Source organism: Canis lupus, chromosome 6 (assembly GCF_048164855.1).
Source record: "Canis lupus baileyi chromosome 6, mCanLup2.hap1, whole genome shotgun sequence".
Classification (NCBI taxonomy): domain Eukaryota; kingdom Metazoa; phylum Chordata; class Mammalia; order Carnivora; family Canidae; genus Canis; species Canis lupus.
Window position 1 is genome coordinate 64,571,106 of NC_132843.1, and position 27,282 is coordinate 64,598,387.

At 35.3% G+C, this 27,282-nt stretch overlaps 1 protein-coding gene across 14 annotated transcripts in view; it reads right to left on the bottom strand.

Annotated features, from left to right (window-relative positions):
* Positions 1-27,282, bottom strand: part of SMG7 (SMG7 nonsense mediated mRNA decay factor) — a 93,378-nt gene that overhangs the window by 33,761 nt on the left and 32,335 nt on the right. For 9 of the 14 annotated variants that reach the window (XM_072830935.1, XM_072830943.1, XM_072830936.1 and 6 more), the window contains exons 2-5: positions 24,504-24,642; positions 8,087-8,118; positions 5,707-5,824; positions 3,848-3,980 (exon numbers count right to left, since the gene is read on the bottom strand). In XM_072830935.1, the coding sequence (XP_072687036.1) occupies positions 3,848-3,980; positions 5,707-5,824; positions 8,087-8,118; positions 24,504-24,619 (399 nt within the window). In that variant the 5' untranslated portion in view covers positions 24,620-24,642. The remainder of the gene's footprint in view (positions 1-3,847; positions 3,981-5,706; positions 5,825-8,086; positions 8,119-24,503; positions 24,643-27,282) is intronic. The other 5 variants (XM_072830946.1, XM_072830940.1, XM_072830948.1 and 2 more) reach the window with 3 other exon arrangements.

The window sequence follows — 27,282 nt, forward strand, 5'->3', positions numbered from 1 at the left end:
CTTTTAAAAATGCCAACTTTATGATGTTACTCCCTAGCTTCCTCTTCAATGGCCTGCAACTACACTTAAAGATTATAATTCAAAACGCATCTTGGCCTGTAAGGTTTACAATGATCTGGACTTGGTCTAGCTCTCTATCTGATGGTTTAATCTGCACTGCATGTAATCAAGAAAAATGTATAAGACATTATTGTTAACAACATCATTAACAGTTTCAATGATCAAACCAAGACAACATAAAAATCCAAGTAAAAAGTCCTATTAATGTTAATATCTGAAGGTTTATTAATGCTCATTCTACAACTGTAATTGCTTAACCACTGCCTACGGAATGCAGGGAGAGAACAACAATGATTATAAAAATTGAAAAAAATTTCAAAATTAGATTTTCCATATATTTTCCTTATAAAATAATTTGAATTATTATTCACCTGCCCATAAATATTTTTTTTAACAAATATACTCCTTTGATAAAAATGGTTTTTCTTTTCCTTTTGAAGATTTGTTTCATCGATGTGCAATTTAAGCTTTGGAAATGTGTTACATATATATTATACCATAAAAAAGGTTAAGAATCATGTTTCAAGGGGACAAACCAATCTATATAATGCCTATTATAAAAATGTATCACAACATGTGGATGCCTCGCTTCTCCCTCCACGAGGGCCAGATGCTTAAGGGTCCCTAACTGCTCCCCCTACTTCAGCTATGCTTAGTCACAATTCCAGTTTCTATTATACAGAGAGGGGAAGGAAAACAGATTTGAATCAGAAATTAAACTGAAGCTTTAAAACTAGACTATGTTTCAAAAACCCAAAGGGAACCAGAATGTTACGGAATCTTTCTAAGAAGTTATGACAGAAATCTGGAATTCAAAAAAGCATAGCTAAGGGATGCCTGAGTGCCTCAGTGGCTGAGGGTCTGCCTTTGGCTCAGGGCACAATCCTGGGGTCCTGGGATGGAGTCCTGCATTGGGCTCCCCGCAGGGTGCCCGCCTCTCCTGCTCCCTATGTCTCTGCCTCTCAGGTGTCTCTCATAAAGCATAGCTGAAAGTAGTAATGGGAGGGAGGGAGGAAGGGATAATATTTTTGTTAATACCCTGAGCTGAGATTCCTCAATTAACATACTGAGTCATACTGTATACACAATTTTATATGATTTTTCACTCAAGAGTAATACAATTTTTCATATTAAAAAAATCTTCATAAATATCACATAATTGTTTCATAAATTTTCATTTTACAGATATGCCATAATTTATTTCATCATTATTCTACTGTAAAATACTGATGTTTTTAAATTTTATTATTTGAATTATAATACCTATTTGTTCTTTTATATATAAATATTATTTTCCTTATTATTCAGTGATCTATGGACGAAGAAAAAACTATATTACAAAAAAATAAAATAAAAAGAACCTGGTAACGTTAGGAAACTCTAAAATGAAAAACAAAAAAGAAGAAGAAGAAGAAATTGGAGGTATTTGCCAAAAATAATAGAGAAAATAAATATCTTTCATGTATAAGGGGCTCAGACAAATCACCATGGAAAAATTAGGGTCCAACAATGAATAGGAAAAGTAAACAGATGGTTTATACAAAAGACAAATATCTAATAAAATATGGATGCAGTTCAACACTAGTAACCCAGACATTAAACTTTAAATGAAAAACTACTTTCCATGTATTAAATGTAAGTTATTCATTTAATCATTAATTTTTTGCACTTTTACTGCAAACACTTAATTCTGGCAAGCATGCATCAAGATAGACACTTGCATACACCACTGATGGAAATGCAAAAAATATAAATAAATGAGAGCAGTGCCTAGTGTCTCAGTTGGTTAAGTGTCTGAAATTGGGATTGAGTCCCATGCTGGGCTCCCTGCCCAGCGGGAGTCTGCTTCTCTCTCTCCCTCTCCCCCTGCTCCATTTCTCTCTCACTCAGTCTTATTAAAATATAAATTTTTAAAAATTAAAAAAAAATTTAAATTTACAAAAAAAAATGATAAATATTTTGGGAAAACAACAATGTGTATCAACAGTTTTTGTTTTTTTTTAAGATTTAATTTATTTATTCATGAAAGACACAGAGAGGGAGAGACACAGGCAGAGAGATAAGCAGGTTCCCTGCAGGGAGTGAGATACGGGACTTGATCCCAGGACCTCAGGATCACGCCCCAAGCCAAAAGCAGATGCTCAACTGCCGAGCCACGCAGGCGCCCTGATGTATCAACAATTTAAAAATTTCATTCATCCAATGATTTCATTCATCATTCAGTGAAGAACTGGAAATAATCCAGTATTAGAGAAAAATGCTTTATATACAAAGATGCTTATCAAACTGTTTAATACAAGGGAAAATTTACATTATGTTTATAAAGCAGATATAAGACAATATGCACAACTATGTACAAAATTACTAAAACACCAGAAGGATATATACTAAAGTATAATTTATCCTGTATGGGAGAATGAAAAGAAATCTTTAATTTCTGTGTAACTTCCAAATTTCTTGAAATTAGTATGCATTATTTTTATAATCAGCAAAAAAAGTATCTAATAGTGTATCCATCTCTTCACTTAAATTGGATAGGAAAAAAAAAATGTCTTTTCCCTCCGTATCCTCAGTATCTGTATTGTGCCTTACAAACAGTAGGCTTTTAAAAGCTTGCGGGATGAGTTAATAATATTCAACATCTGCTTTAAAGGCTAGTTAGTGGCACATCACAATCCCTCCCTCCAGAAGGGTCAACTTCTACTGCTAGAAGTTGGCATCTATTTAAAAATGAATTTTGAGGGACACCTAGGTGGCTCAGTTGGTTAAGTGTTTGCCTTTGGCTCAGGTCGTGATCCTGGAGCCAAAATATAGGTAGCAATGGTCAAGCAGCAGCATAGAGAGAATGGCCAAAGATTTCTTTTAGTCTAAAATCTCATCTTGCCATTCTAAGATGAAAGTTTATACACTTTTTATTAATTAAATTATGAATGCTACAAATGGATGAGATGAAGTTTTCTAAAAGATTCTGCTTAAAGAAAATTCACTGTTCAGAAATATTTATTCTTTTTTTAAAAGCTTATTTATTTATTTATTTATTTATTTATTTAAAAGAGACTGGACGATGGGGTGGAGTCAGAGAGAGAAAGAGAGGGAGAAGCAGATTCCTTGCTGAGCAGGGAGCCCAATGCGGGGCTCGATCCCAAGACCTGGAAATCATGACTTGAGCTGAAGGAAGAAGCTTAACCAACTAATTCACCCAGGGGAACCAAAGATTTATTTATTCTTTTACCTTGCCTGACTTAGAAGTTATAGAAAGATGTAATCAAATACAAGGTAAGTCTCTGAGGATGATAAATAACATCTTATTATTAAAGCAGAAAAAAATCTACTTCGTTTAAGTAGTTTAATAGCATTTAAACCCCTCGATAAATTCTACTGAACGCATAATACTATGAAAACTCACTTGATATCACAAAGTTTGACAATTTTTGCCTGGTACAATATAGCTTTTACTTTCATAATGACTATACCTATACCCATAAATTCACATTTGCTCTAATACCACTTATAACTACTTTTGGTGTTTCACTAAGATATAGCTTTTCTACTCATTACCATTTTCTACTCACACAATTTTAACTCCAACCTTTATGCCAAACATCAACCTTTTCTGGTTGAATCTTTATTGTTTTAAAGGTCTTATGGCAAACAATATGGGATATTTTTATTCATGTAAGATTACAGATGATCAACTCCTGGATGGCCCATGTAGTTGTAACAAAAAGTGTTTATATGAACACTCACAACTAATCATAGAAAAATTGGTATACAACACAGAACTCACCTGAGTATAGAAGCCACTAGCTGCCTCTAGGAACAGAGAAAGGTTTGCCTGAACTTCACTCCGATTCGGGTTTGCTCGATTCTTTGCCTGGCCTTGTAGTGTTGTGATCTGATTCTTAAAGGCATGATTCCAGCTGAAAACAAAATGTAATTCTATTTGGTATAGCAGTGACTCACTGGGCAGACACTGGTCCCCCTGAGAACAAGAAAGAACTGTTTGTTATAATTATAACACACTAGACAGTAAACCTGCATTAAAGTTATTCACTTATTTAAATAACTTTATGCTCTTCTTTGAGCAAGATGAGACATGCCGTAGCATCCAACTGACCTTAGTAAACATTCACCACATGTTCGAATAATCAGACTGTGGCTTCAGTTATTAATCTTTTAGAGCTACTAGAGTTAGAGCCTATTTAGGAATCCCAATACAAAATCTGAACTACAGTGGCAAGACCAAAGTAAAAGAAAGCTATTAACAAATTGTCACACATCATGCCAAGAAACAAGTGAGTGTACCCTATCAAGTGACATGTATAGTGGGGAAAATTCTTTTTGAAAATATTAAGTCATATCTCTTATTTCCATAAAATCTATCTCCCATAGCACTCTGTTCTAATTCTATTTAATATTTTCTTTATTTCTCTTGAGGTATTTTTTTGAGAGCTTGAAATATAAGCTCATTTTTTTGACATTTCAATTCTGACTATTTAAAATAGGAAAAAACACAATGCTGAAATATGGCATACCAAAATCCTATTATAACATGTTTTTCATTAATCAAGATGTATAAAGAATCATTTTAAATTCAGTTATGGTGAAATACAGTCATTCCTTAACTTGGAAACCACAGGGGGGAAAAACAGAACTAGGATGGAGAGAGATTATTACTGCCTTGATTAAAGGAAGCAAACAAAGATAAAAAGTCTATAACCTACCTGGAAAGTACCTAATTCTTTATCAACGTCAACCTTGACACTCAAGAGCACTGGGCGTTTTTAATGGTTTATGAGGACAATCACTCCCTCAGCATTTTTGATGACATTTTATCCTTGACTCTAATATCACAGAAATGGATTTAGGCTGTGATTAAGCTTTTATTACTAGAACTTCTAAAAATATAAAGTATCTAAGAAACACGTAGAAGATAGAAACTAATTTTCACCACAACTTAGGGTAACAGCCATTACTAAATAGAATATTCTTAACCAATTTTTCATTTTCCATCAGCCTAATACCCCTATTTCAATTTATAAGGCAAGGCCTTCTACAAAAGACATTTATTTACTCACTTGGGAATCTGGTCATCTCTCATTTCACCTCTCATAGAAAGAACAAGTGAAATAGCCTAAATATACAAAATCTTTCTTTAGTCTTGTGGGGGGGGGTGCGGGGAGAGGAAATACCTACTTATTTTATAAAAGGAAGAACTTCCCTTACAATGCAAACACATTTTCCTTTGGGAGAAATTTATAGAATCATATTTGCCAAAGAAGATTTATCTAAAGCTTACTATTGAATTTCTTTTTTAAATCATGGCTTAAATGCAGGACTGAACACAGAGAATCCAAACACTGTCTCTTAGTACTTGAAATATAGAATTATTTTTATGATATGCCCTAAAGACCTTAAAAAGATTCAACTCTAACCGTTTCTCCTCTTGCTGCCTAAGACTATCTGAAGTAATACCAATGGTTAAATATTTTGTTCAAAAAACCTATAAGTATTAGAATTTTTTTTTCCATTGAAAGAGCTTACTCTGAGATAGGTTAAGAAGAAATAACCAAAATGTTCTTTTCTATCCTAAAGTCTTGGTGATACTCTTGTTCTTACAGGGACATCCCAAATGATAATACTTACAGATCCTGTTCTACTTTCTTGTCTAAAGCGTATTCCAAATCAGTAACTAGCATTTTCTGGTACAGGTCCTGCAGAGCCTGCCTGGATGTCCAGACCTCAGCTGGACCCAGCTTAGAATCTGAGTAACAAAACAAAGACAAAACAGTTAGAAAAACAGATAATTAAAATCATTATACCACCCCAATGACTCCTTCCCTCTCCATTTCCCAAAGCAAAAATCTGCTTTAAGTATACCATAAATTACTGCAGAAGTTTTATACTAGTACATTTTCAAATGACTTTCACCTTTTGGCTAATGACAAAATCTGGTTCAAAATGCTTCTGCATTTGTCTTTTAGCTTTGAAATAACACCATGACATGAAAAAGGCTAGAAAAGAAAGAACGAAAGATGCACCCTTTGCTTTAGTTGGATTTCTATGAATTCATGTCATAGGAAGCCATATGCCTCAGAAGTCATTCCATATAAAATGACAGACTACCGAGATGGTCTGTTTACTCATAACTATACCTCTTTGTCCGAAGCAGCTTTTCTCTTTTTATTTTGAATCATTCTCACAATTGTTCTTACAGAATCTTCATTTCTGCTCATGATCCAGCAGTTGTTTGCACATTCTGCTATTATTCCTACCCTCTCTATGTCAACCCAATAAAGCCATAGCAGCGAGGGTTATTTTAATGATTGGTAAATTGCTTGCCAAGAAATTTTGTGCACAATCCACACTTGCCATTTAATGTAAATGAGAATTCATAGCAGACATGGATTAAACTGCTTAAGAGGCTAAATGAGAGATTGGGTGTAAGATGAAAGGAAGTCAGGCTATGCCTAAATGTAATACCCAGCTGGGGACATAGCATCTGCCAGAGTCCTAGAAGACAGGTTAGCTTTTCTGATTACTATGCTTACGAGTGAAATAATTGATGGTGAGCTGCCTCAATAGAAAAACTTAATAACAGACTTTTCAGTTAGGTTTCTGGTTACATTTAATATTTTGCTGCAGCACAATGGCATAATCTTTACTCTTCTTTAAGCCTGAAAATAGAATCTCCTAGATATTTGAGTTAATCCTCATAAGAGTTGCTGGCTACAAAAAAAAAGTGTATAATATCAGCGTCCTGGTCTCTTAGTAGGTTTTTAATGACTAAGTAAATAGGCTTATAGATTTATTCAATCTTATTTTAATTTATTGATAGCAGAGAAAGGATTATAAGGCATCATTAACTCTGATCTATCAGACAGACTATCATTTAAATTACTTAATATCCTAGTTAATGTCTCGGGCAGTCAAATGTTCCCTATAAAAGCCAAATCCTAAGCCTACTTACTGAGGGATATTCAATACTTAAGAAAAAGTAAATGGTACAGATAGCCTAACATTGCTCCATGTCAATTTTTATCAGATGATGCATATTATGCCTACCAGGACAATACAAAAGCATAATACAGTAGCTTACAGCTGACACTGATATAAATAGTATGGAAGATGATGACAGGTTAATAATGGGAAGAACTGAGGTACCATATTAAGTAAACCTCTAAAAAGTGCTTTTAGCTTTTTTTTCCCCTTTTCCTTGAACAAGAGGATAATGATATTATTCACAGATTCTTAAAACATTAGTAACAACATTAACAGTAGACTGCAATGTTAAGAAAAAGACCTTTAAAGACCCTATTTCTTCTTGATTGTAAATTTTGGCCAGAATGCTAGTTTTTACAGTTTAACTCTTCTTTGCAGATTTTACTTCAGAACCAAAGTTCTCAAAAACTAGAATGAGATCCATTTTCATGTATCTCCTTTTACATTTTAGAATAGCATATGTTGCTATAGAGAGTATACTAATCACTACTATGCAGTCAGTCACGTCATAAATTTCCTAATCTTAGAAAGTTAAAATCATCTGCTCCTTCTAGTGACTTCCAGCCATTCTTTCAAAAATACCCTGGTTATTTATTCAAAACAAAAAAGATAAAGGAGAAAAGAAATGTGGCAAGAGAGCTCACTCAATTTCAAGGACTTTTAGTAGAGTTTTCTTACAAACATTTTTTCTCATGGTTTACTTATTATTCAAGTTTGGGGAATTATAAACAGGAAGACATGAACCTAATATCATAAGGTATTTTTGATTATATGGTATATAAATTCTTTTTTCTAGGTCTTAAATTGATGATAAAGAATAGTTTATAAAAATTAAATGATTATATGCATTAAATTGGGTAATATTTAATTCAATGTAGCAGAGACCATATAAAATTCTTGATCATAGAAGTAAGAGTTCAAAGTACAAAAAACAATAATTATTTAAAGTAAATAATAAGTTATCATTCCTTTTGGCAACTAGACCCTTCCGTTAAGTGTGAAAAACAAATGAGCCAGCCAATACCTGTCATATCAGCCTTCAGGACTTCTGCCTGCCTAAAAAAATGGAAAAAAGAACATCGATTAGAAATAAACTAGGCCTACTCAACATAAATAACACTAAAAGCTAAAGTTAAGTGAAATCACATACTACATAAAGATGTATAGCACCTCCATATGTGATACAGCATATAGTATTCCTGCTTTAATAATATCCAGGGTAGTACTACGTCTTAGCAAACTGATGCCATTACTTAATCGTATATAGGGTCACCGTGAATTCTATGAGTAGAGCTCACATTTTTGGCTAATTTTCCTCCAAATCTGATAAAGATAATATTAAATGACACTCATTAAACAAAAAAATTTTCCCTCAATACAGCCAGGAAACCCTATGTTTCTCAATTCACCGTAACTAACTCAAATCTCTCTCACTCTCCTCAGACATTGATTTCTGCCCCCTTCGTGAAGCCCATCCCTTTCAGTTTACTTTAGACCAGCTCCATATTTCAGCAAAAACAATGCCCAGTTGCTAAACCCTAACATTCACAGTCGTCTTCTCTTTTTCTCTTTCTTGTTAAAACAGCAGAGGCACGAATCTCTTATTTAAGACCAGTAATTCCATTTAGGAAGGCTCTTTCTAGCTTACCTTTATTAAGGATTTATGCTCCTTTAATTATGCCCTCCCTCTTTCAATAATTTTGAAAACTTCCCTCTCTAGTGGATCCTTCCTTATCTTCACTATTTTAAACATGCCCAAGTCTTTCACAGGTTTTTAAAAATCTTTCTGTCCTGGACTATCTTCCTCTGGCTGTTGCTTCTTTTCTCTCTCAAATTCTTCAAGAATTGCCTATATTCGGGATCCCTGGGTGGCGCAGCGGTTTGGCGCGTGCCTTTGGCCCAGGGCGCGATCCTGGAGACCCGGGATTGAATCCCACATCGGGCTCCCGGTGCATGGAGCCTGCTTCTCCCTCTGCCTGTGTCTCTGCCTCTCTCTCTCTCTCTCTCTCTCTCTGTGACTATCATTAATAAAAAAAAAATAATAAAAAATAAAAAATAAAAATCTTAAAAAAAAAAAAAAGAATTGCCTATATTCAAGAGGTCCAAAACTGAACTGAACTTGTGATCCACCCCTACTCCTATTCCTGGTTCTTTTTCTGCTGTTTTTACCTTACCAAATGTATCACTGCTTTCCAGGTGTGAAAGGCAGACACCTGGAAGTCACTTATGACAACATTCTCTCAAATCCCTGGTCAATTCCCTCAAATCTATCAATTCCAGAAAATTTTACCAACTAAATATATCTTGAATCTGTTGATTGCCCTTTACTCCTTCTTCAGTCACTCTCACTCAAGTTCTGAATCATCTCTTGCCTAGAGTAATGCAATGCCACCAAAATTATTATCTGTATTTCACTCTTTCCTTTTTTATTGTTCTCTCTACTGCTGTCTGAGAGATCTTTTAAAAATACAAATCTGAGGGGTGCCAGGGTAGCTCAGTTGATTGTGTTCATGATCTCAGGATCAAGCCTTGCCTTGCCCTCTGTGCTGGGCAGGTAGCCTGCTTCAGATTCTTTTTCTCCTTCTGCCCCTCTCTCACCTCTAATAAAAAAAATACAAATCTGATCTTACCAACTGCCAATTAAAAACACTTTAATGATTCCCACTGCTTTTAGGGTAAAAGCTGTAATCTTTACTAAAGTGTCCTACGAAGTTCCCTGCACTGTAAAAATTAGAGTCTGTACTACTTCTACCATTACTCTCTTCCCTCCTTGATTTCTATGCTCTAGTTACTGGACTTCTGGTTTCTGCAATGTGCTTTGCTCCCTTCACACTCAGGGTCTTTGTAAAAGAAGAGCCCCTACCCTAGGAGTACCTCCATCCTTTGTGTCAGTCAGAGACATTACTTTCTCATGAAATCTCACTTGACAGATAAAGGATATTCCTATTTTATGTTCTCAAAGCATTCATTTTTTCTCCATAGTACATATCACAGATTTTAAGAATGCTCACCGTCACAAGCTACTAGTATTTTTGCCATTTAAACAAACTTTCACAAAGTTTGTTGGCTTATACCATTAAGACCTAAGATCATAAAATTTAATAAAGAATACCACATATCCTGCAGAAGATTGTTACATACAAGCCTAATGTCAACCACAAATAAAAAACCAGTAATAGATACTCAAAGAATAAAGAAAGAGAAAGGAATCCAAGTGTATCACTAAAATAAGCCAGCAAACCATGAAAGAGAGCAAAAGAAAGATCAGAGAAAAACAACCACAAAACAAGTAACAAAGTGAAAATAAATATAAATCTACCAGTAATTACTTTGAATGTAAATAAATTAAATACTCCAATCAAAAGACCCAGAGTAACAGGGCAGATTAAAAAACAAGACCCATCTACATGCTACATGTACCCATGCTGTCTACAAAAGAGACTCATTTCAGACCTCAATACCAACCCATAGATTGGAAGTGCTGGGATGGAGAAACACTCATCATGCAAAAAGACATGAAAATAAAGCCAGGGTAACAATACTTATATTAGACAAAATAGACTTTAAAACAAAAACCGTAACTAGAGACAATATATAATAATAAAAGGAATAATCCAATAAGATATAACAATTATAAATATTTATACACCAAACATGGGAGCACCCAAACATATAAACAGTTAATAGTAAACATAAAGGGGGCAGCTCAGTGGCTCAGCGGTTTAGCGCCATCTTCAGCTCAGGGTGTGATCCTGGAGACCCAGGATTGAGTTCTGTCAGGCTCCCTGCATGGAGCTTGCTTCTCCCTCTGCCTGTGTCTCTGCCTCTTTCTCTCTCTTTCTCTGTGTCTCTTGTGAATAAATAAATAAAATCTTTAAAAAAATAGTAAACATAAAGGAATTAATTGATAGTAATACAATAATAATAGGGGATTTTAACACTGATATCAATGGATATATCATCCAAACATGAAATCAACAAGAAAACAGTGCTCTGAATGACCCACTGGATGAGATGGATTCAACAGATATATTCAGAACATTCCACCCTAAAATAGCAGAATACACATTCTTTTCAAGTGCACATGGAACATTCTCAGAACAGATCACGTATTAGGCCACAAAACAAGTCTCAACAGATTCAAAAAGACTGAAGCCATGCCATGCATCTTTTCTGACCACAACACTATGAAACTAGAAAACAATCACAAGAAAAAATTTGGAAAGAGCACAAATACATGGAGGTTAAGTAACATGCTGGTAAACAATGAATTGGTCAACCAAGAAATCAAAGAAATAAAAAATTCTGTGGTAACAAACAAAAATGAAAATACAATCTTTGGGATCCAGCAAAAGCAGGCCTAAGAGAAAGTTGACAGTAATACAGGCCCACTTCAAGAAACAAGAAAAATCTCAAATAAACAACCTGAACTTACACCTACAGGAACCAGAAAAAGAACAAAACTCAAAACCAGAAGAAGGAAGTAAGTAATAAAAATTAGAGCAGAAATGAATATATACATAAACTAAAAAAACCTAATAGAACAGACCAACGAAACCAGGAGCTGGTTTTTTGAAAAGATCAACAAAATTGATAAACCCTCTAGCCAGACTCATCAAGAAAAAAAAGAGAGAGGACTCATATAAACAAAATCATTAATCAAAGAAGGGAAATAACCAATATCACAGAAATACAAATAATTTTAAGAGATATTATGAAAAACTACATGCCAACAAATTGGACAACCTAGAAGTAATGGTTAAAGTCCTGGAAACATATAACCTACCCAAACTGAAACAGGAAGAAATAGAAAATTTGAGCAGACAGAAATTACCAGCAAAGAAACTGAATCAATAATAAAAAAAAAACTCTTGGGATGCCTGGGTGGTTCAGTCAGCTAAACATCTGCCTTGGGCTCAGCTTATGATCCCAGGGTCCTGGGACAGAGACCAGCATCAGGCTCCATGCTCAGAGGGGAGCCTATTTCTCCCTCTCTCACCCCTCATCCTTGTGTGTGCTCTCTCCCTCTGCCAAATCAATCTATCTATCTGGGATCCCTGGGTGGCGCAGTGGTTTAGCACCTGCCTTTGGCCCAGGGCGCAATCCCGGAGATCCGGGATCGAATCCCACGTCAGGCTCCCGGTGCATGGAGCCTGCTTCTCCCTCTGCCTATGTCTCTGCCTCTCTCTCTCTCTGTGTGTGTGACTATCATAAATAAATAAAAATTAAAAAAAAACTTAAAAAAAAATCTATCTATCTATCTCCCAACAACAATAAAAACTCCCAACAAACAAAAGTCCAGGACTAGATGGCTTCACAGGGGAATTCTACCAAACATATTCTTCTCAAACTATTCCAAAAAGTACATGAAGAAGGAAAACTTCCGAATTCATTCATCCTATTCATTCCTGATATCAAAACCAGATAAAGACATCACACACAAAAAAGAGAACTACAGGTCAGTATCTCTGATAAATGTAGGTACAAAAATCCTGAACAAAATACTAGCAAAACCAAATCCAACAACACATTAAAAAAAATCATTCATCAAAAAAAAAAAAAAAAATCATTCATCACAATGGAGTGGGATTTATTCTTGAAATACAAGGTGGATCAATATTTGTTAATCAATTAATGTGATACACATCAGTAAGAGAAAGGATAAGTATCATATGATCATTTCAACAGATGGAGAAAAAGCATTTGACAAAGTAAAATATCCATTCATGATAAAAACCCTCAACAAAGTAGGTTTAGAGGAAACATACCTAAACATAATAAAGGCATACAATAAAAACCCACAGTGAACAACATATTCAATGGGGAAAAAATGAGAGCCTTTCCCCTAAGGTCAGGAACAAGAAAAGGATGTCTACTTTCCCACTTTTATTCAACATAGCACTACGAGTACTAGCCACAGCAATCAGACAACAAAAAGAAACAAAAGGCATCCAAATTGGTAAGAAGTAAAACTTTCATTGTTCGAAGATGACAATACTATATATAAAAAACATTATATATATATATGTGTGTGTGTATATATATATATATATAAACCCTAAAGACTCCACCAAAAACTACTAGAATAAATGAATTCATTAGTGTCATGATATATGTCATATATATGGAAATCTGTTATATCTATACAATAATGATGAAGCAGCAAAAACGAAATTAACAATCCATTTACAACTTCATCAAAAATAATAAAATACCTACAAATAAACTTAATCAAAGAGGTGAAAAACCTGTACTATAAAAGAAACTGAAGAGGACACAAAGAAATGGAAAGACATTCTATGCTCATGGACTGGAAACACAAATATTTTTTAAATGTCTAGATTGCCCAAAGCAATCTAGACATTCAATGCAATCCCTATCAAAATACCAATAGCACTTTTTTTTTAAAAAGTTTACTTATTTATTCATGAGAGACGCACAGAGAGAGGCAGAAGCACAAGCAGAGGGAGAAGCAGGCTCCATGCAAGGAGCCCGATGTGGGACTCAATCTCAGGACTCCAGGATGATGTCCTGGGCTGAAGGAAGATTCTCAACCACTAAGCCACCCAGGCGCCCCCCAGCAGCATTTTTCATAGAACTAGAACAATCCTAAAATTTGTATGGAACTACAAAAGACCAAAAATAGCAAAAGCAATCTTAAAAAAAAAAAAAGAAAGAATAAAAAAAGAATACAAAACTGGAGATATCAAAATTCCAGATTTCAAGATATACTACAAAGCTGCAGTAATCAAAACAGTATGGTACTGGCACAAAAACAGACATAGTTCAACAGAACAGAATAGAAAACCCAGAAATAAACCCAGTTATATGGTCAATTAATCTTCAACAAGGAGGAAAAAATACACAATGGGGAAAAGACAGTCTCTCAACAACAAATGGTGCTGGGAAATACCAACACCAGAAGAATGAAGCTGGACCACTTTCTTACACCATTTACAAAAATGAACTCAAAAAAGATTAAAGACCTAAATGTGAGACTTGAAACCATAAAAATCCTAGAAGATGGCACAGGCAGTAATTTCTGGAACATCGGCCACAGTAACATTTTTCTAGATATAGCTCTTTTGGCAAGTGAACTAAAAGCAAAAATAAACTATTGGGATTACATCAAAATAAAAAGCTTTTGCAGAGCAAAGGAAACAATCAATAAAGCTAAAAGATAACATACTGAATGAAGAAGATATCTATACTGTCATATCTCTGGATACAAGGTTAGTATCCAAAATATATAAAGAGCTTACACAACTCAACACCCAAAAAACAAATCATCCAACTACAAAATGGGCAGAAGATATGAACAGGCATTTCTTCAAAGAAGACATATAGATGTCCATCAGACACATTACAAGATACTCAATACAACTTCTCATAAGGAAAATGCAAATCAAAACCACAATGAGATATTACCTCACATCTTTTAGAATGGCTAAAACCAATTAACAGAAGAAATAACAAGTCTTGGCAATGATGTGGAGAAAAAGGAACCCTCTTGCACTGTTGGTAGAAATCCAAACGGGTAGAGCCACTGTGGAAAACAATCTGCAGGGTCCTCAAAAGTTAAAAAAAAGGGGGCACCTGGGTGACTCTGGTTGAGTGTCTGCCTTTGGCTCAGGGCGTTATCCTGGGATCAAGTCCTACATCAGGCTCCCTACAGGGAGCCTGCTTCTCCCTCTGGGTCTCTCATGAATAAATAAAATCTTAAAAAAAAAAAAAGTTAATAAAGGAACTATTTTATGATCCAATGAATGCACTACTGGGTTACTTGCCCAAAAAACACAAAAATGCTAATTCAAAGGGATACATGTACTCCTCTGTTTATTACAGCATTATTTATGATAGTCAAATCACAGAAGCAGTCCAGGAGTCCACTGATAGATGAATGGTGAAAGAATATGTGGAATAATATAAATATATAATGGAATATTATTCAGCCGTTAAAAAAAGAATGAAACCGTACCATTTGCAACAACATGGATGGAGCCAGAGAGTATAATGCTAAGCGAAATAAGTCCGTTTTGCAGAAAGACAAATACCATATGATTTCACTCATATGTGGAACTTAAGAAACAAAACAAATGAGGGAAAAAAAAGAGCAAGACAAACCAAGAAACAGACATATTAACTACAGAGAACTAACCGATGGTCACCAGAGGGAGGTGGATGGTGCAATGGGTGAAATAGGTGATAGAGATTAAAAGTACACTTATGATGAGCACTGAGTAATGTACAGAAGTGCTGAATCACTACACTGTATATCTGAAACTAAGAAAACAATCTATGTTAATTATACTGGAATTAAAATTTAAAACTTAAAAAAAAAAAAGGAAGAATGCCATATATCCTATCCTACCCAAGTCAAAACAACACAGCCCTCCAAAAATCAATTAATCAATCCTGCTGGAGCATTATTTATGAATCTTATACTGAGGAAAGCCTATGCTAATTATGCATCTTTACTAGACTCAACAACCGTTTTCATTCTGTCCCTCTGCTGCAAAGTTACAAAGAATATATTCTGCCTCCACATATTAGCTAAAAAATTCATACTCAAGTATACACAGATATCCTAGAATTATGTGCCTAAAGTTTGTTTTCTCATTCCAAGCAAGATTTGCTTATAAAAATGAACAAATATGATTTCAGTATGCTAACATCTGCCTAATGAGGATACCAACTTCTGTCAGAGATTTTATTGAACATCTAAGACAAACTATTTATAAATAATCTGCTTCTCCTATAGGCTGTTAGTAAGAGAAGATCATTTTAGTCTAATAATGTCTAATGTAAGTCTACTCAATTCTGTAGAAGGCTTCCACTGATAAAGATCAAAATTTTACTTTATATTTTTATATGCTATAATCTAAGAAAAACTGTAAAATTAAAAATTCAAGCACTAATGAAAGTACAAAAATGTCATAAAAGCTATCTCACATAAATGTTAAAGCATTCTGAAATTCTAGTTTTGTTTCCTTAGTATGACAGAAGTAGAGGTGTTCATTCTCTGCAGAGGTGTTCATTCTCTGCACTGTTTGTTCTTGCCTAGATTCTGAAAGACACATTAATGACGAAAATAATCTTGCTAAACCGAAGTGATGAAAAGATCGCTAAATGGAAAATATAACTTGAAGATATCTAGTATTTTTTTTAATTTAAAGATTTTATTTGTTTACTTATGAAAGATACAGAGTGAGGCAGAGACATAGGCAGAGGGAGAAGCAGCTCCCTGCATGGAGCCTGATGTGGGCCTCGATCCCAGGACCCTGGGATCATGACCTGAGCTAGACAGATGTTCGATCACTGAGCCACCCAGGCATCCCTTGAAGATATCAGTATTATTCCTCTCATATAAACAAGGAAACTGAAGCTCTGAAATAATTTATCCACAGTCACAAAGCAATTAGGTACAATTAAGTACAAACTTAGTTCTTTCTGACTCTAAAGTCCAGTCATTTCTACTTCTTTCAAATTAGAATAAAAAATTGTGACCTAAAAAGCTAACAGACTCTGTCAGCTAAACACTAACATTTAAGTCACCTAGCCTAAATTAAAAGATTTGTTCAAGTAGAAAATAAATTCTACCACAAGAAGTAAACTTCATATTCTAGTACAGTGGTCAGCCAATGAGTGAAATTCCTTCCTTCACTCTGAATCTATTTTCATAAATAAACTTTACTGGAACACAGTCAAGCCCATACATTTATGTACTGTCTATGGCTGCTTTTTGCTACAAGGGCAGAGCTAAGTAGTTGAGACAATGACCACATGGCCTACCAAGTCTCAAATATTTATAATTTGGCTCTTCCCGTAAAGTTTGCCTCTCCTGCTCTAGGGAGTACTTGATCAAAAAATGCAACGTAAAGGATATATAAAAGTTCCCAAACCAAAAAAAAAAAAAAAAAACAAAAACAAACAAACAAACAAACAAAAAGTTCCCAAACCAAACAGTTTTCACATAGGGGAACCATCAATAATAGTTTCCTCAGCTTAAAGATCTATTTTTATCAATGTAATCTTACCACAAAGAGAACCATATTAAAAAATATAGTTTCGTGTAACAAACAGTAAAGTTACTATGTATAAGCCATGCTATTTTTTTGATGGACTTAATCTATAAACTGTTTAAAACCGTACTAGGGTTATATACTATTATCTACTAACTCTTCCTTTTTCTTGCATACCAAAAATACCGATTTAGACAGGTGAGACAGTTAAACTGAGAATTATTATCTCACAGGAAGATGAATCCCTATCCCCCCCACTACACAATTTTATTTTCCTTTATTTTTTTCTTTTTGATAGCAGGGAGGGCAGAGGGAGAGAGAGTATCTTAAGTAGGCTACAAGCCCAGCACAGAGCCCGACATGTGGCTCTATCCCATGACACTGAGATCATGACCTGAGCTGAAGTCAAGAGGGAGATGCGTAACCAGCTGAGCCACTCAGGTGCCCCACAATTTTCTTTTAATAATACATAATATACAGGAAATCAAATCAATAGATATATGATCTTATAGAAACTGCTTTCATAAGGATTAGCATATAGTTGGCTATTTATTTTCTTTCAAAGAAAGAAAAGAAAGCTACTTTTCTTTCTACTACACTCAACTGATCTATTGGTTTTGTTAAAGACCAATAATGTTAAAGTTTAATCTTATAGTTTATAGCCAATATTTATATAAAGAGAGAGAGCTTTATTTTTTTAAGATTTTATTTATTCATGAGAGACACAGAAAGAGAGGCAGAGACACAGGCAGAGGGAGAAGAAGCAGTCTCCATGCAAGAAGCCTGATGTGGGACTCGATCCTGGGGATCCGGGATCACACCCTGAGCCAAAGGCAGATGCTCAACTGCTAAGCCACCCAGGCATCCTGAGAGAGAGAGCTTTTAATGTTTTCTCTTGGTAGAAGATTTTGGCCACATGAGTTCCTTTTAATTCTTACTTTAAGCTGAAGGAATTAATGAAAACAATGAATGAGCCAACAATTCAAAAATAAAAAATCATCATGCCTGCAATAATAAAATAGCACTATTGGGCAACTGGGGTGGCTTAGTGGTATGTGTCTGGCTTCTGTTCGGGTGGTGATCCCGCGGTTCTGGGATCAAGTCCCACTTTGGGCTCCCTGTAGGGAGCCTGCTTCTCCCTCTGCCAATGTTTCTGTCTGTCTCTCTGTGTCTCTCATGAATAAATCTTAAAAATAAAATAAAACAGCACTATTAAATAAAAGTTTTCAAGATATTAAATACATTTTGTCAGTTCTTAATAAAAGAAATTAAGCACTTCTATCAAGCAATTAAAAAAAAGAAAAAGTCATTAAAAGGCTGAATAAAATCTGAAACATTCAGTGATAATGCATTGAAAGCTGACAATCTGAAACAATATTCTTGGAGACAACATGATCATCAAGATCTATAAATACATCCAATGTATTCTTATGCACTAGGTACTGAAATAGCCAATACTATATATAGCACTTACTACTGCCAGACACTGTTCTAAGGGCTTTATATAAATTAGTTAATCCATATTATGAACTATTATTACCCTCACTTTAAAGAAACTCACAGAAATAAAGGTTAAGTAACATGTCCTAGATTATCAAGTTAGTACGTAGTAAAGGTAGCATTTGAACTCCTCAGTTTAGTTCTAGAGGCTAACTCCTAACCATCACATCATAGTTCCTCTTATACAAGACAGCAAGAGAAAAAAATATGAAATGTTTGATAGTAATAGCCCACAGAACTAGGGCTTTCAATACTTAAAACATTTTACAATAATTTTCTGTAATGTCAGAGGAAAAAAAACCACTAAAATTAATGGTTATCTTCTTTAACAAATATCTTGATAATATGTAGCACTTACATAACAATGCAAGGTAACATATATAGAGCAATCTTTCTTAAGAACACACATTAAGATTTGTGGCTTAAAATATATGACATCTCCAGGGCTGCCTGCGTGGCTTAGTTGGTTAAGCATCTGACTCCTGATTTCAGCTCAGGTCATGATCTCTGGGTCCTGGGACAGAGAGCCCTGCGTCAGGCTCCAAGCTCAGTAGAGTCTGCTTGAGATTCTCTCTGTCTCTCCCTCCCTCAGCCCATGCTCTCTCTAACATGAATAAATCTTAAATATAAATAAATACATAAAATAAAAGATAAATTCAAATCAGGGCCAGACACAGTAGAAGATTCCTTCTACCTGAACTTCCAAGTCTGTTTCTCCTATGAGCAGAACACAGGAAAATAAGCCAACATCTTCTAAACTCACAGTGAAGAAAGGTGAATCAGATTCTTTTGTTTTGGGAGGTGAGGCTAGAATTTTTTTAAAAAGATCTTTATTTGAGAAAGAGAGAGCAGAGTGAGAGAGAGCACACAAGTGGGGGTGGGGGGCGCAGAGTGGGAGAAGTAGGCTCCTCAATTGAGGAAGGAGCCTGACACCAGGCTCGATCTCAGAACCCTGGGATCATGACCTGAGCCAAAGGCAGATGCTTAACTGATTGAGCCACCTAGGTGCTCCTAGAATTTTTTTTTTAATTTAAATAAAAGTCATAGCAGGTTTTATTTCAAATTAGTTTACTTATTTTCATAGAGTACTAAAGGGTATTTGGGATAGTAACAGTATTCATCAATTATAAATAAAATAACCTAATCATTATTATTTATGCAAAATAGCCAGATAATACACATGCAAGCACAGAAATACATAATCTATAGATCTCTAAGACATTACCAAGTCTCATGGTATTCATTTAAAAAATAAATAAATCATACTGCTCTATTCTTGAATTTCACATAGAAAAGAAAATCTAGGGAAGATGCTGCTCCTAAAGGAGTTTTTCTCAGTAAGAAACAACAAAAGCACTAATTTGCTTTCTCTCTATGGCACTTCATAGTTTGTCATGAATTTTCAAGTCTCCTGACATCCCAAGATTCTATATTACATTTTCTATGGTTTCTATTATTTGAAAATGTGTATCTAGTTTTATTAAGGGCCAACCCTGGTCTGGAAATACCAAAAGTAAGAAGTAGTTATCATTCTACGCAGAGAAAATGGCACAATAATCAAAGCTAAGTCAGTAAAGGTGGGAGACTGGAACATAGAACATAAGGTAGAAAGCCAAAAGAGATGAGCTGGAGAACCAAGACAGACAGTAAACTGTGAGAGCCTGCATGACATGTTCAGGAGCTCAGATTCTATCTTTTAAGTAATAGGAAATCAGTGCTGAGTTTTAAGCAGGAGCAGAGCATTGTCAGAATTTCATTTTTAAAAGATTACAATAACATGCACAAAAGATAGACTTTAAAAGGGCAAAACTGGAAGGGAGGAAGTAAAACTATAGATGCACAGAAAAAAATCTAGATTCAAGAAATACATGGAAGTAAAATCAGCGGAAGGAAAGACAAAGCAGAGAAAACAGTCCAAATCATTCCCAGTTTGTTAGCTTGGACAGCTGGGTATATGAGAAAATACAAGTGTTTAAGAAGGAACTTAGAGGAAGTATCAAGCACAGAGGAGTCATCAAGACTAGGGGTATAGTCTGGAATGCCCAGCACATTGATGGTAGTTAAAATCTTAAGTGAAAATGTAATTACCCAGATGGCAGAAGAGAGAAGCTAGCTTTCAATCTTCCTTTTTGTTTTTTGAATTTGACCATAGTTGAGACACAATGTTACATTAGTTTCAAGTGTACAACACAGTGAATCAACAATTCTATTTGTTATGCTATGATCACAAGTGTACCTACTATCACTATATAAAACTATTATAGTACCACTGACCATACTCCCTATGCTGTACCTTTTATTCCTATGACTTGTTCATTCCATTACTCAAAGCCTATTTCTCCTTCTCCCCTTTATCCATTTTGCCTGGCCCTTCATCCCCTTCTCTTCTGGCAACCATCAGTTTGTTCTATTTATATAGGTCTGATTCTGCTTTTTTGTTTATTTATTCGTTTTGTTTTTTTGGATTCCACATGTAAGTGAAATCATATGGTTCCTCAAAAAATTGAAAATAGAAATACCACATAATCCAATTCCTACTGGGTAGTTACCCAAAGAAAATTAAAACACTAATTTGAAAAGATATATGCATATGCACCCTTATATTTATTGCAACATTGTTTACAGTAACCAAGATATAGAAAGAACCCAAGAAGATGCAGCATGTATACACAATGGAGTACCACACAGCCATAAAAAAGAATGAGATCTTGCTGTTTGCAACAGGGATGGACCTAGAGGAGATTATGCTAAGTGATGTCAGACAGACCTATTTTTAAGGGGCACATAACTATAAGGACTGGGAAGTGAGCTGGATTTGGTGAAATAAGGGTCAACAACAGCCCTGACAGGAAAGAGACAATGTCAAATTGCAGGGAGCTAGAGAACAAATACGAAAGAGAAGTTTAGAGGCACCTGGGTGGCTTAGCTGTTTAAGCGTCACACTCTTGATCTCAGCTTAGGTCATGATCTCAGGGTTGTGAGATTGAGCCCTGTATCACGCTCCATGCTGAGTGTGGAGCCTGCTTAAGATGCTCTCTCTCCCTCTGTCCCTCCCCCTGCTCTCTCTCTCTCAAAAAAAAAAAAGAAAAAAAAAAAAGAAGAAGAACTTTAGGTCAATTAAAATGCTAGGTAGTGAGAAAAAAGGGAAGAATGCCATCACAAAGAGAAGTTTCTTTTTTATAATGGTAGACACTTAAACATGTTTAAAATGAAGAAATAAAGCTAGGAGAGTGAAATAGGCTGAAGACTTAAGAAAGTGAGAGCAAAATTGATAGAGCATGGTTCTGGAAGACATGGAAGTAAATGAGAATGTGATTAATAAACAGGAGACAAGAATGCTTTTGAAAAAGAGGCAGGATGAAACTGGAGGGAGATAACGTTAGATGGCAATGTGCTAAAAGAATCTGAGAGTAGTGTACAGTGAAGAGATACCAAGAGAATTCACAGCTACACTCACTGATTCACTTTTAGAGATACAATAGGAGATCAGATCACTGTCTGAACGTATGAGGGAGATAAACTGAGAATGGTGAATATCTGGGATAATTACAAAATGAATAGGAAAGGGAACTTCACCAAAGGCAAAAAAAAAATTGAAAAAAAGTTATGCAAGGTCATATGGATTAGACACTATGGAAAAAGTAATATGAAAAATAGCTAGCCTTAATGATGGCAGGTCCTACTTTTAAGGAACTCAAGATAAACTGGAAGATATAAAGACATATACAGATGATTTCAATACACTGTGGTTGAGTACAAGGATAAAGATATATGCTTACAGTTCAACTAGATAAAGAGAAGAGCTGGTGGGAATGCCGGAGAAGACCATGTTCAGGGCTGTATCCCTAATACCTAGAATAATACCTGGTATATGGTAGCTGTTCACTAAAATTTTGTTGAATTAGTGAACAGTGAAATATGCATCATACAAGAGGCAATTTTATGCAATGAAAAATTATAGAGAGTAAAAAAGACAGATTTGAATGTGGGTTTCCTACATATTAGCAATGCTACGCTGGAGCTTCTCTCCAAGAAACTTCAATTTCCTCATCTGTAAAACAAGGAAACAAACTCCCTTTCATGGGACACCTGGGTGGCTCAGTGGTTGAGCATCTGCCTTGGGCTCAGGGCGTGATCCCAGAGTTCTAGGATTGAGACCCACATCAGGCTCCCTGCAGGGAGCTGCTTCTCCCTCTGCCTGTATCTCTGCCTCTCTCTCTCATATGAATAAATAAAACCCTAAAAAAAAAAGAAACAAAAACTCCCTTTCAGAGTTGCTATAAGAAATAAACAAGAGAACCAGTAAGTTACACAAAAGAACCTAACTGAAAACTCCAAAAGGGAGGACTATAATCTGATTGTAACACCAATACCTTTGACCACCAAATTACTTTTGCTAATCCGGTTCCTGACATAGGATCCTTTCTGAAGCAGCACACAGGGTTGAAACAGACATTTCAAGATGGGAGTTAAAAATCCTGTCATCTACTACCATATAATGGACACTGGAAAGAGAAACTGTTTACATGTCATGATGACCATATTACTAGTATATACAGAAGATAAAACCAGAGGTAGATAATCAAAGTTGCAAAATAATTTGTAAGTTTCTTTTTTCCTTCTCTCCAAACATTAGTTTTGATTACATAACTTAAATACATTCTAAATATTCAACCTGATAACAGATTGAGCAAACTATAAAATATAGAAATGTTAATGATAATTGATTACAGACTCTGAACTCTTGTTAAGGATTAACTAATAGCCTCATATTAATAGCCTCATCCAACTCATAATAGAGTTGGATCATTTAGTATTTGCTAGGTTCTGTTTACATGCTTTCATATTTTACTAAATCTTTAATTCATGCAACAAATCTATCAGGTAAGTAGTAGGATCATCCCCATTTTGATGATGAGGAAACAGGGGCACAGAGTAGTTAAATAACTTGCCCAAAGTCACACAACTAGGAAATGGCAGAGCTTAGGTTCCACCTATAGTCTGGTTCCAGAGTTCTTGAGAAATGCATGGTAAAGCAAGTCTTTGGGAATGGCCTGACTATAGATATGTCATTATCATGCTATCAACTTCTAGAGCAACTATCACTTCTCATTTAAAAGCCACATGTCCAAGATCAGACACCTTCACACATTCTGTCATTACAACTGTCATTACAGCTGTTGTGACAACAGTTGCTAACTCACCAGGTGGTTAGAGAGGGCTTCACTAGCATGTAATCATATACCTATTTCTATAGGCATCTAGGAGGCCGGACTGCATCCATGGAGACAGAGAGAACTAAGTAAGAGCTGATGCTCCCTGCACTCAAAATGAATTGCTATATATGTTACCTAAAACATAAGAATTTTCATACTAAAGTATAATCTAGGGCCAGCCCCGGTGGCGCAGCGGTTTAGTGCCACCTGCAGCCCAGGACGTGATCCTGGAGACCGGGGATCGAGTCCCACATCAGGCTCCCTGCATGGTGCCTGCTTCTCCCTCTGCCTGTGTCTCTGCCTCTCTCTCTCTCTCTAGCTGTGTCTCTATGAATAAATAAATAAAATCTTTAAAAAAATAAAAATAAAGTATAATCTCTAAGATGAATCACATGTCCCTATACTTATGAACAGAGACCTCATACATAAATATAAAAGTCTTAGATTTATGTTAGTAAATGTTTAAAAAATTTCCTTTGACTACAAGATACAAATGCTCATGACAAAGTAAACATATGTCAAAGTTCTCATGAAGCCATATAAAAAAAATAATCTTAGCACTCCCATCTCCCATCCTCACCAATATCCAATGCTCCACAAAGTCTCTAACTCTTCTATTAATGCTCATAAAATATGCATACTTTAACATACATCTCTAAAAGGAATACAAACATGTAAAAATCCCTTGTAATTTTTATCCTACCTAATATTACTTGATTTCAGATGCTCCTCTGATTTCAAGTTTCCGGTCCTCATCTGGGACTTATATGAAACGTTTTCTCCCACAATGACTATCTGCAAGAACATCCAATTTCTCATAAGGTAGAATGGCTTAAGACATTCTAGATAGAGGAGAGGAGGAAAATATGAGTTAACCCACAATAACAGAAAATTCCTTTGGAAAAAAAAATTAAATTATTTTCTCTTTATTTGAAATGATTTAATGTCACAGGCAAATGAAAAATACTTTTTTCTTTCTGTATTAAGTTTCTTAGAATACACATTTTAAAATGCTATTTTGTATATTTCTAACATTCTAGTTTTAGATCAAAATGTTATCCAATCTCCTTCTCCCTCCAAAAGCTGAGTGATCTGTCTAAGACAAACAAATACCAGTTACCCAGCAGGGTTTTTGTAGTTCCAAGGTGAGAGTGCCCTGTAGAACACAGAAACAGATGGCTGGTCCAAACTAAACTGTTTACCAACAGAAAAACATGCAAAGCAATTAAACCACAATTATAGGTAGTATGAATGATGTTTAAATTCTAAGATCAGCTAAAAATGGCAGGTTTTTAGATTTTTGTTCACTCACTGAATAACTTAGTCATGTCTATGTACTAGATACAGTGTGAAGGACAGGGTATACAATGACTAACAAATATGGTCCCTGTCATGGATTAAAATCTAATGTGGACAGAGATCCGCAAGGAAGGAGGCGGCAATAAAGGGTAGTGGTTAAAAGCATGGGTGTGTGTGTGTCACACTCTCTGCATTTAATGGCAGGCTGGGAGTAAGTCAAGCCACAGAAAAACAGCAAAATATCTTAGTGCCATCAATTTAACTCAAAAATTTGAACAAAGTTAAGGAAATATTATTGGCTGCTGATAACTGCTTATGTTTACAATTATGTGGCAGATTCTGTGCTAAATATTCTATACACGTGATCTCAAAGAATGAGAGTATGCTATAGTTAAGTGCCTTATATTCAGACCGTGTGTTCAAACCAAGGTCTGCCACCAACTAGCTGTGTAACCTAAGGAAAATCACTTCTCTATGCACCCCAGTTTCGTTAAAAGTAAGGAGGAGATAAATGTACCTACCTCATCGAGATGTTTTGAGGATTAAATGAGGTAATAGAAATAAAGCACCTAGACTGTTCCTCTTTCAGTAAGCTCTCAAAAAATATTAGCTATTTTGTCATTGTTATCATCGTTATAGTTACTATTAGTCCTCCCAAATCCTAAAATATAAGTGCTATTATTCTCATTCTATAATTAGGAATTTGAAACTAAGAATGCACAGAATAAAAGACAAAGGTATTCCTAATATTTAACAATACAACATCACTCTTAAGAGAAAATTCAAACATGCAGGAGGTCTTATGTGTACTTTGTCTCCTTTGAAAGCATGTATTCAATCTCCAGTGACTTTAGATGATTTTGGTGGTAAAGACTGAGAAAATACCACATGCTAAAACCCAAGCTCCTTAGCAAACCATGTGAGGTCCCATAGCTCCCCACTTCATACTTTATGACCTAATAAAACTAAATTACTTTTAGTTCTTAGCTATTTTGTTCCTCAATATCTTTATTCATGCTCCTTCATTCAATATGGAATGCCCTCTTTCTTCCTTGTATGGTTAATCCCTTCTCTTATTTAAGACTAAGCAACTTCTGTATGAGGGTTTTGGCTTGACTAAGCACTCCCAATGCATCTTAATGCCCGCTTCTATCTCAGCACTCATAGACAGCATGATGATGATATTTTCTCCACTAGAGACTGTCCTGTGCAACTCTGTATATCTAGTGCCAACCATGCCTGCCAGACTAAAGTGTATCAAATAAATTTGTTATTTTGGACTGCATAGTCTCTCAAAAGGCCAAGACACTGAAAAATTCAGTTTCTCAAAACTGACAATAGTCTTAAAAGTCTTCCAGGAAAACAATTTCAAAGGATTTTTATCTGATAACCAAGAATAACATACTTCCGTCTAAATTCAGAAAAGCTGCCATTTTATACAGTTAGAGAAGTCCATGATCATTTACTTGGCTGTCTAAAATTCAGATTGTTTTCTGTACATCGGGATCTATATATACAGTATACTACATACTTTTCCAGAAATACAATCTGAGGGGTATCTGGGTGGCTCAGTTGGTTGAGCATCTAACTATATCGGTTCAGGTCACAATCTCAAGGTCATGGGATCAAGCCCAGAGTCAAGCTCTGTGCTCAGTGGGGAGTCTGCTAGTCCCCTCTGTCCCTCCTCCCACTTCAGTGGGTGTGCACTCTCTTTCTCAAATAAATAAAATCTTAAAAAAAAAGAAATACAAAATCTGAAACCTCAACAGAACATGGATAAATTCAATAACCCAAGTGAGTGAAACAAGAAATTTAGATTTAAGCCACAAACAATTGGAAGGTTATTTCCCCTCATTTCAATTTTCACATTTTACATTCAATTTTTACAATGGTTTTCAACTCTTCTGAACACAGTGGCTTTGGAGAAAAAAAAAATGCATTATATATAACAACTCTGTACCTTCTGAAAATAAAATACAAGCTGATATTAAACTGTCTATTTAATACACTAAATATAAAAACTAAATGCCTTGAAGGTTAAAAAAAGAAAAATAAAGGAAGCCATCTTTTAAAAAGATCGATTGATTGATTGATTTTAGAGAGAGAGAGTGCGCACACACACGAGTGGAAAAGGCAGAGGGAGAGGGAGACAGAATTTCAAGCAGACTCAGCCCTAATCACAG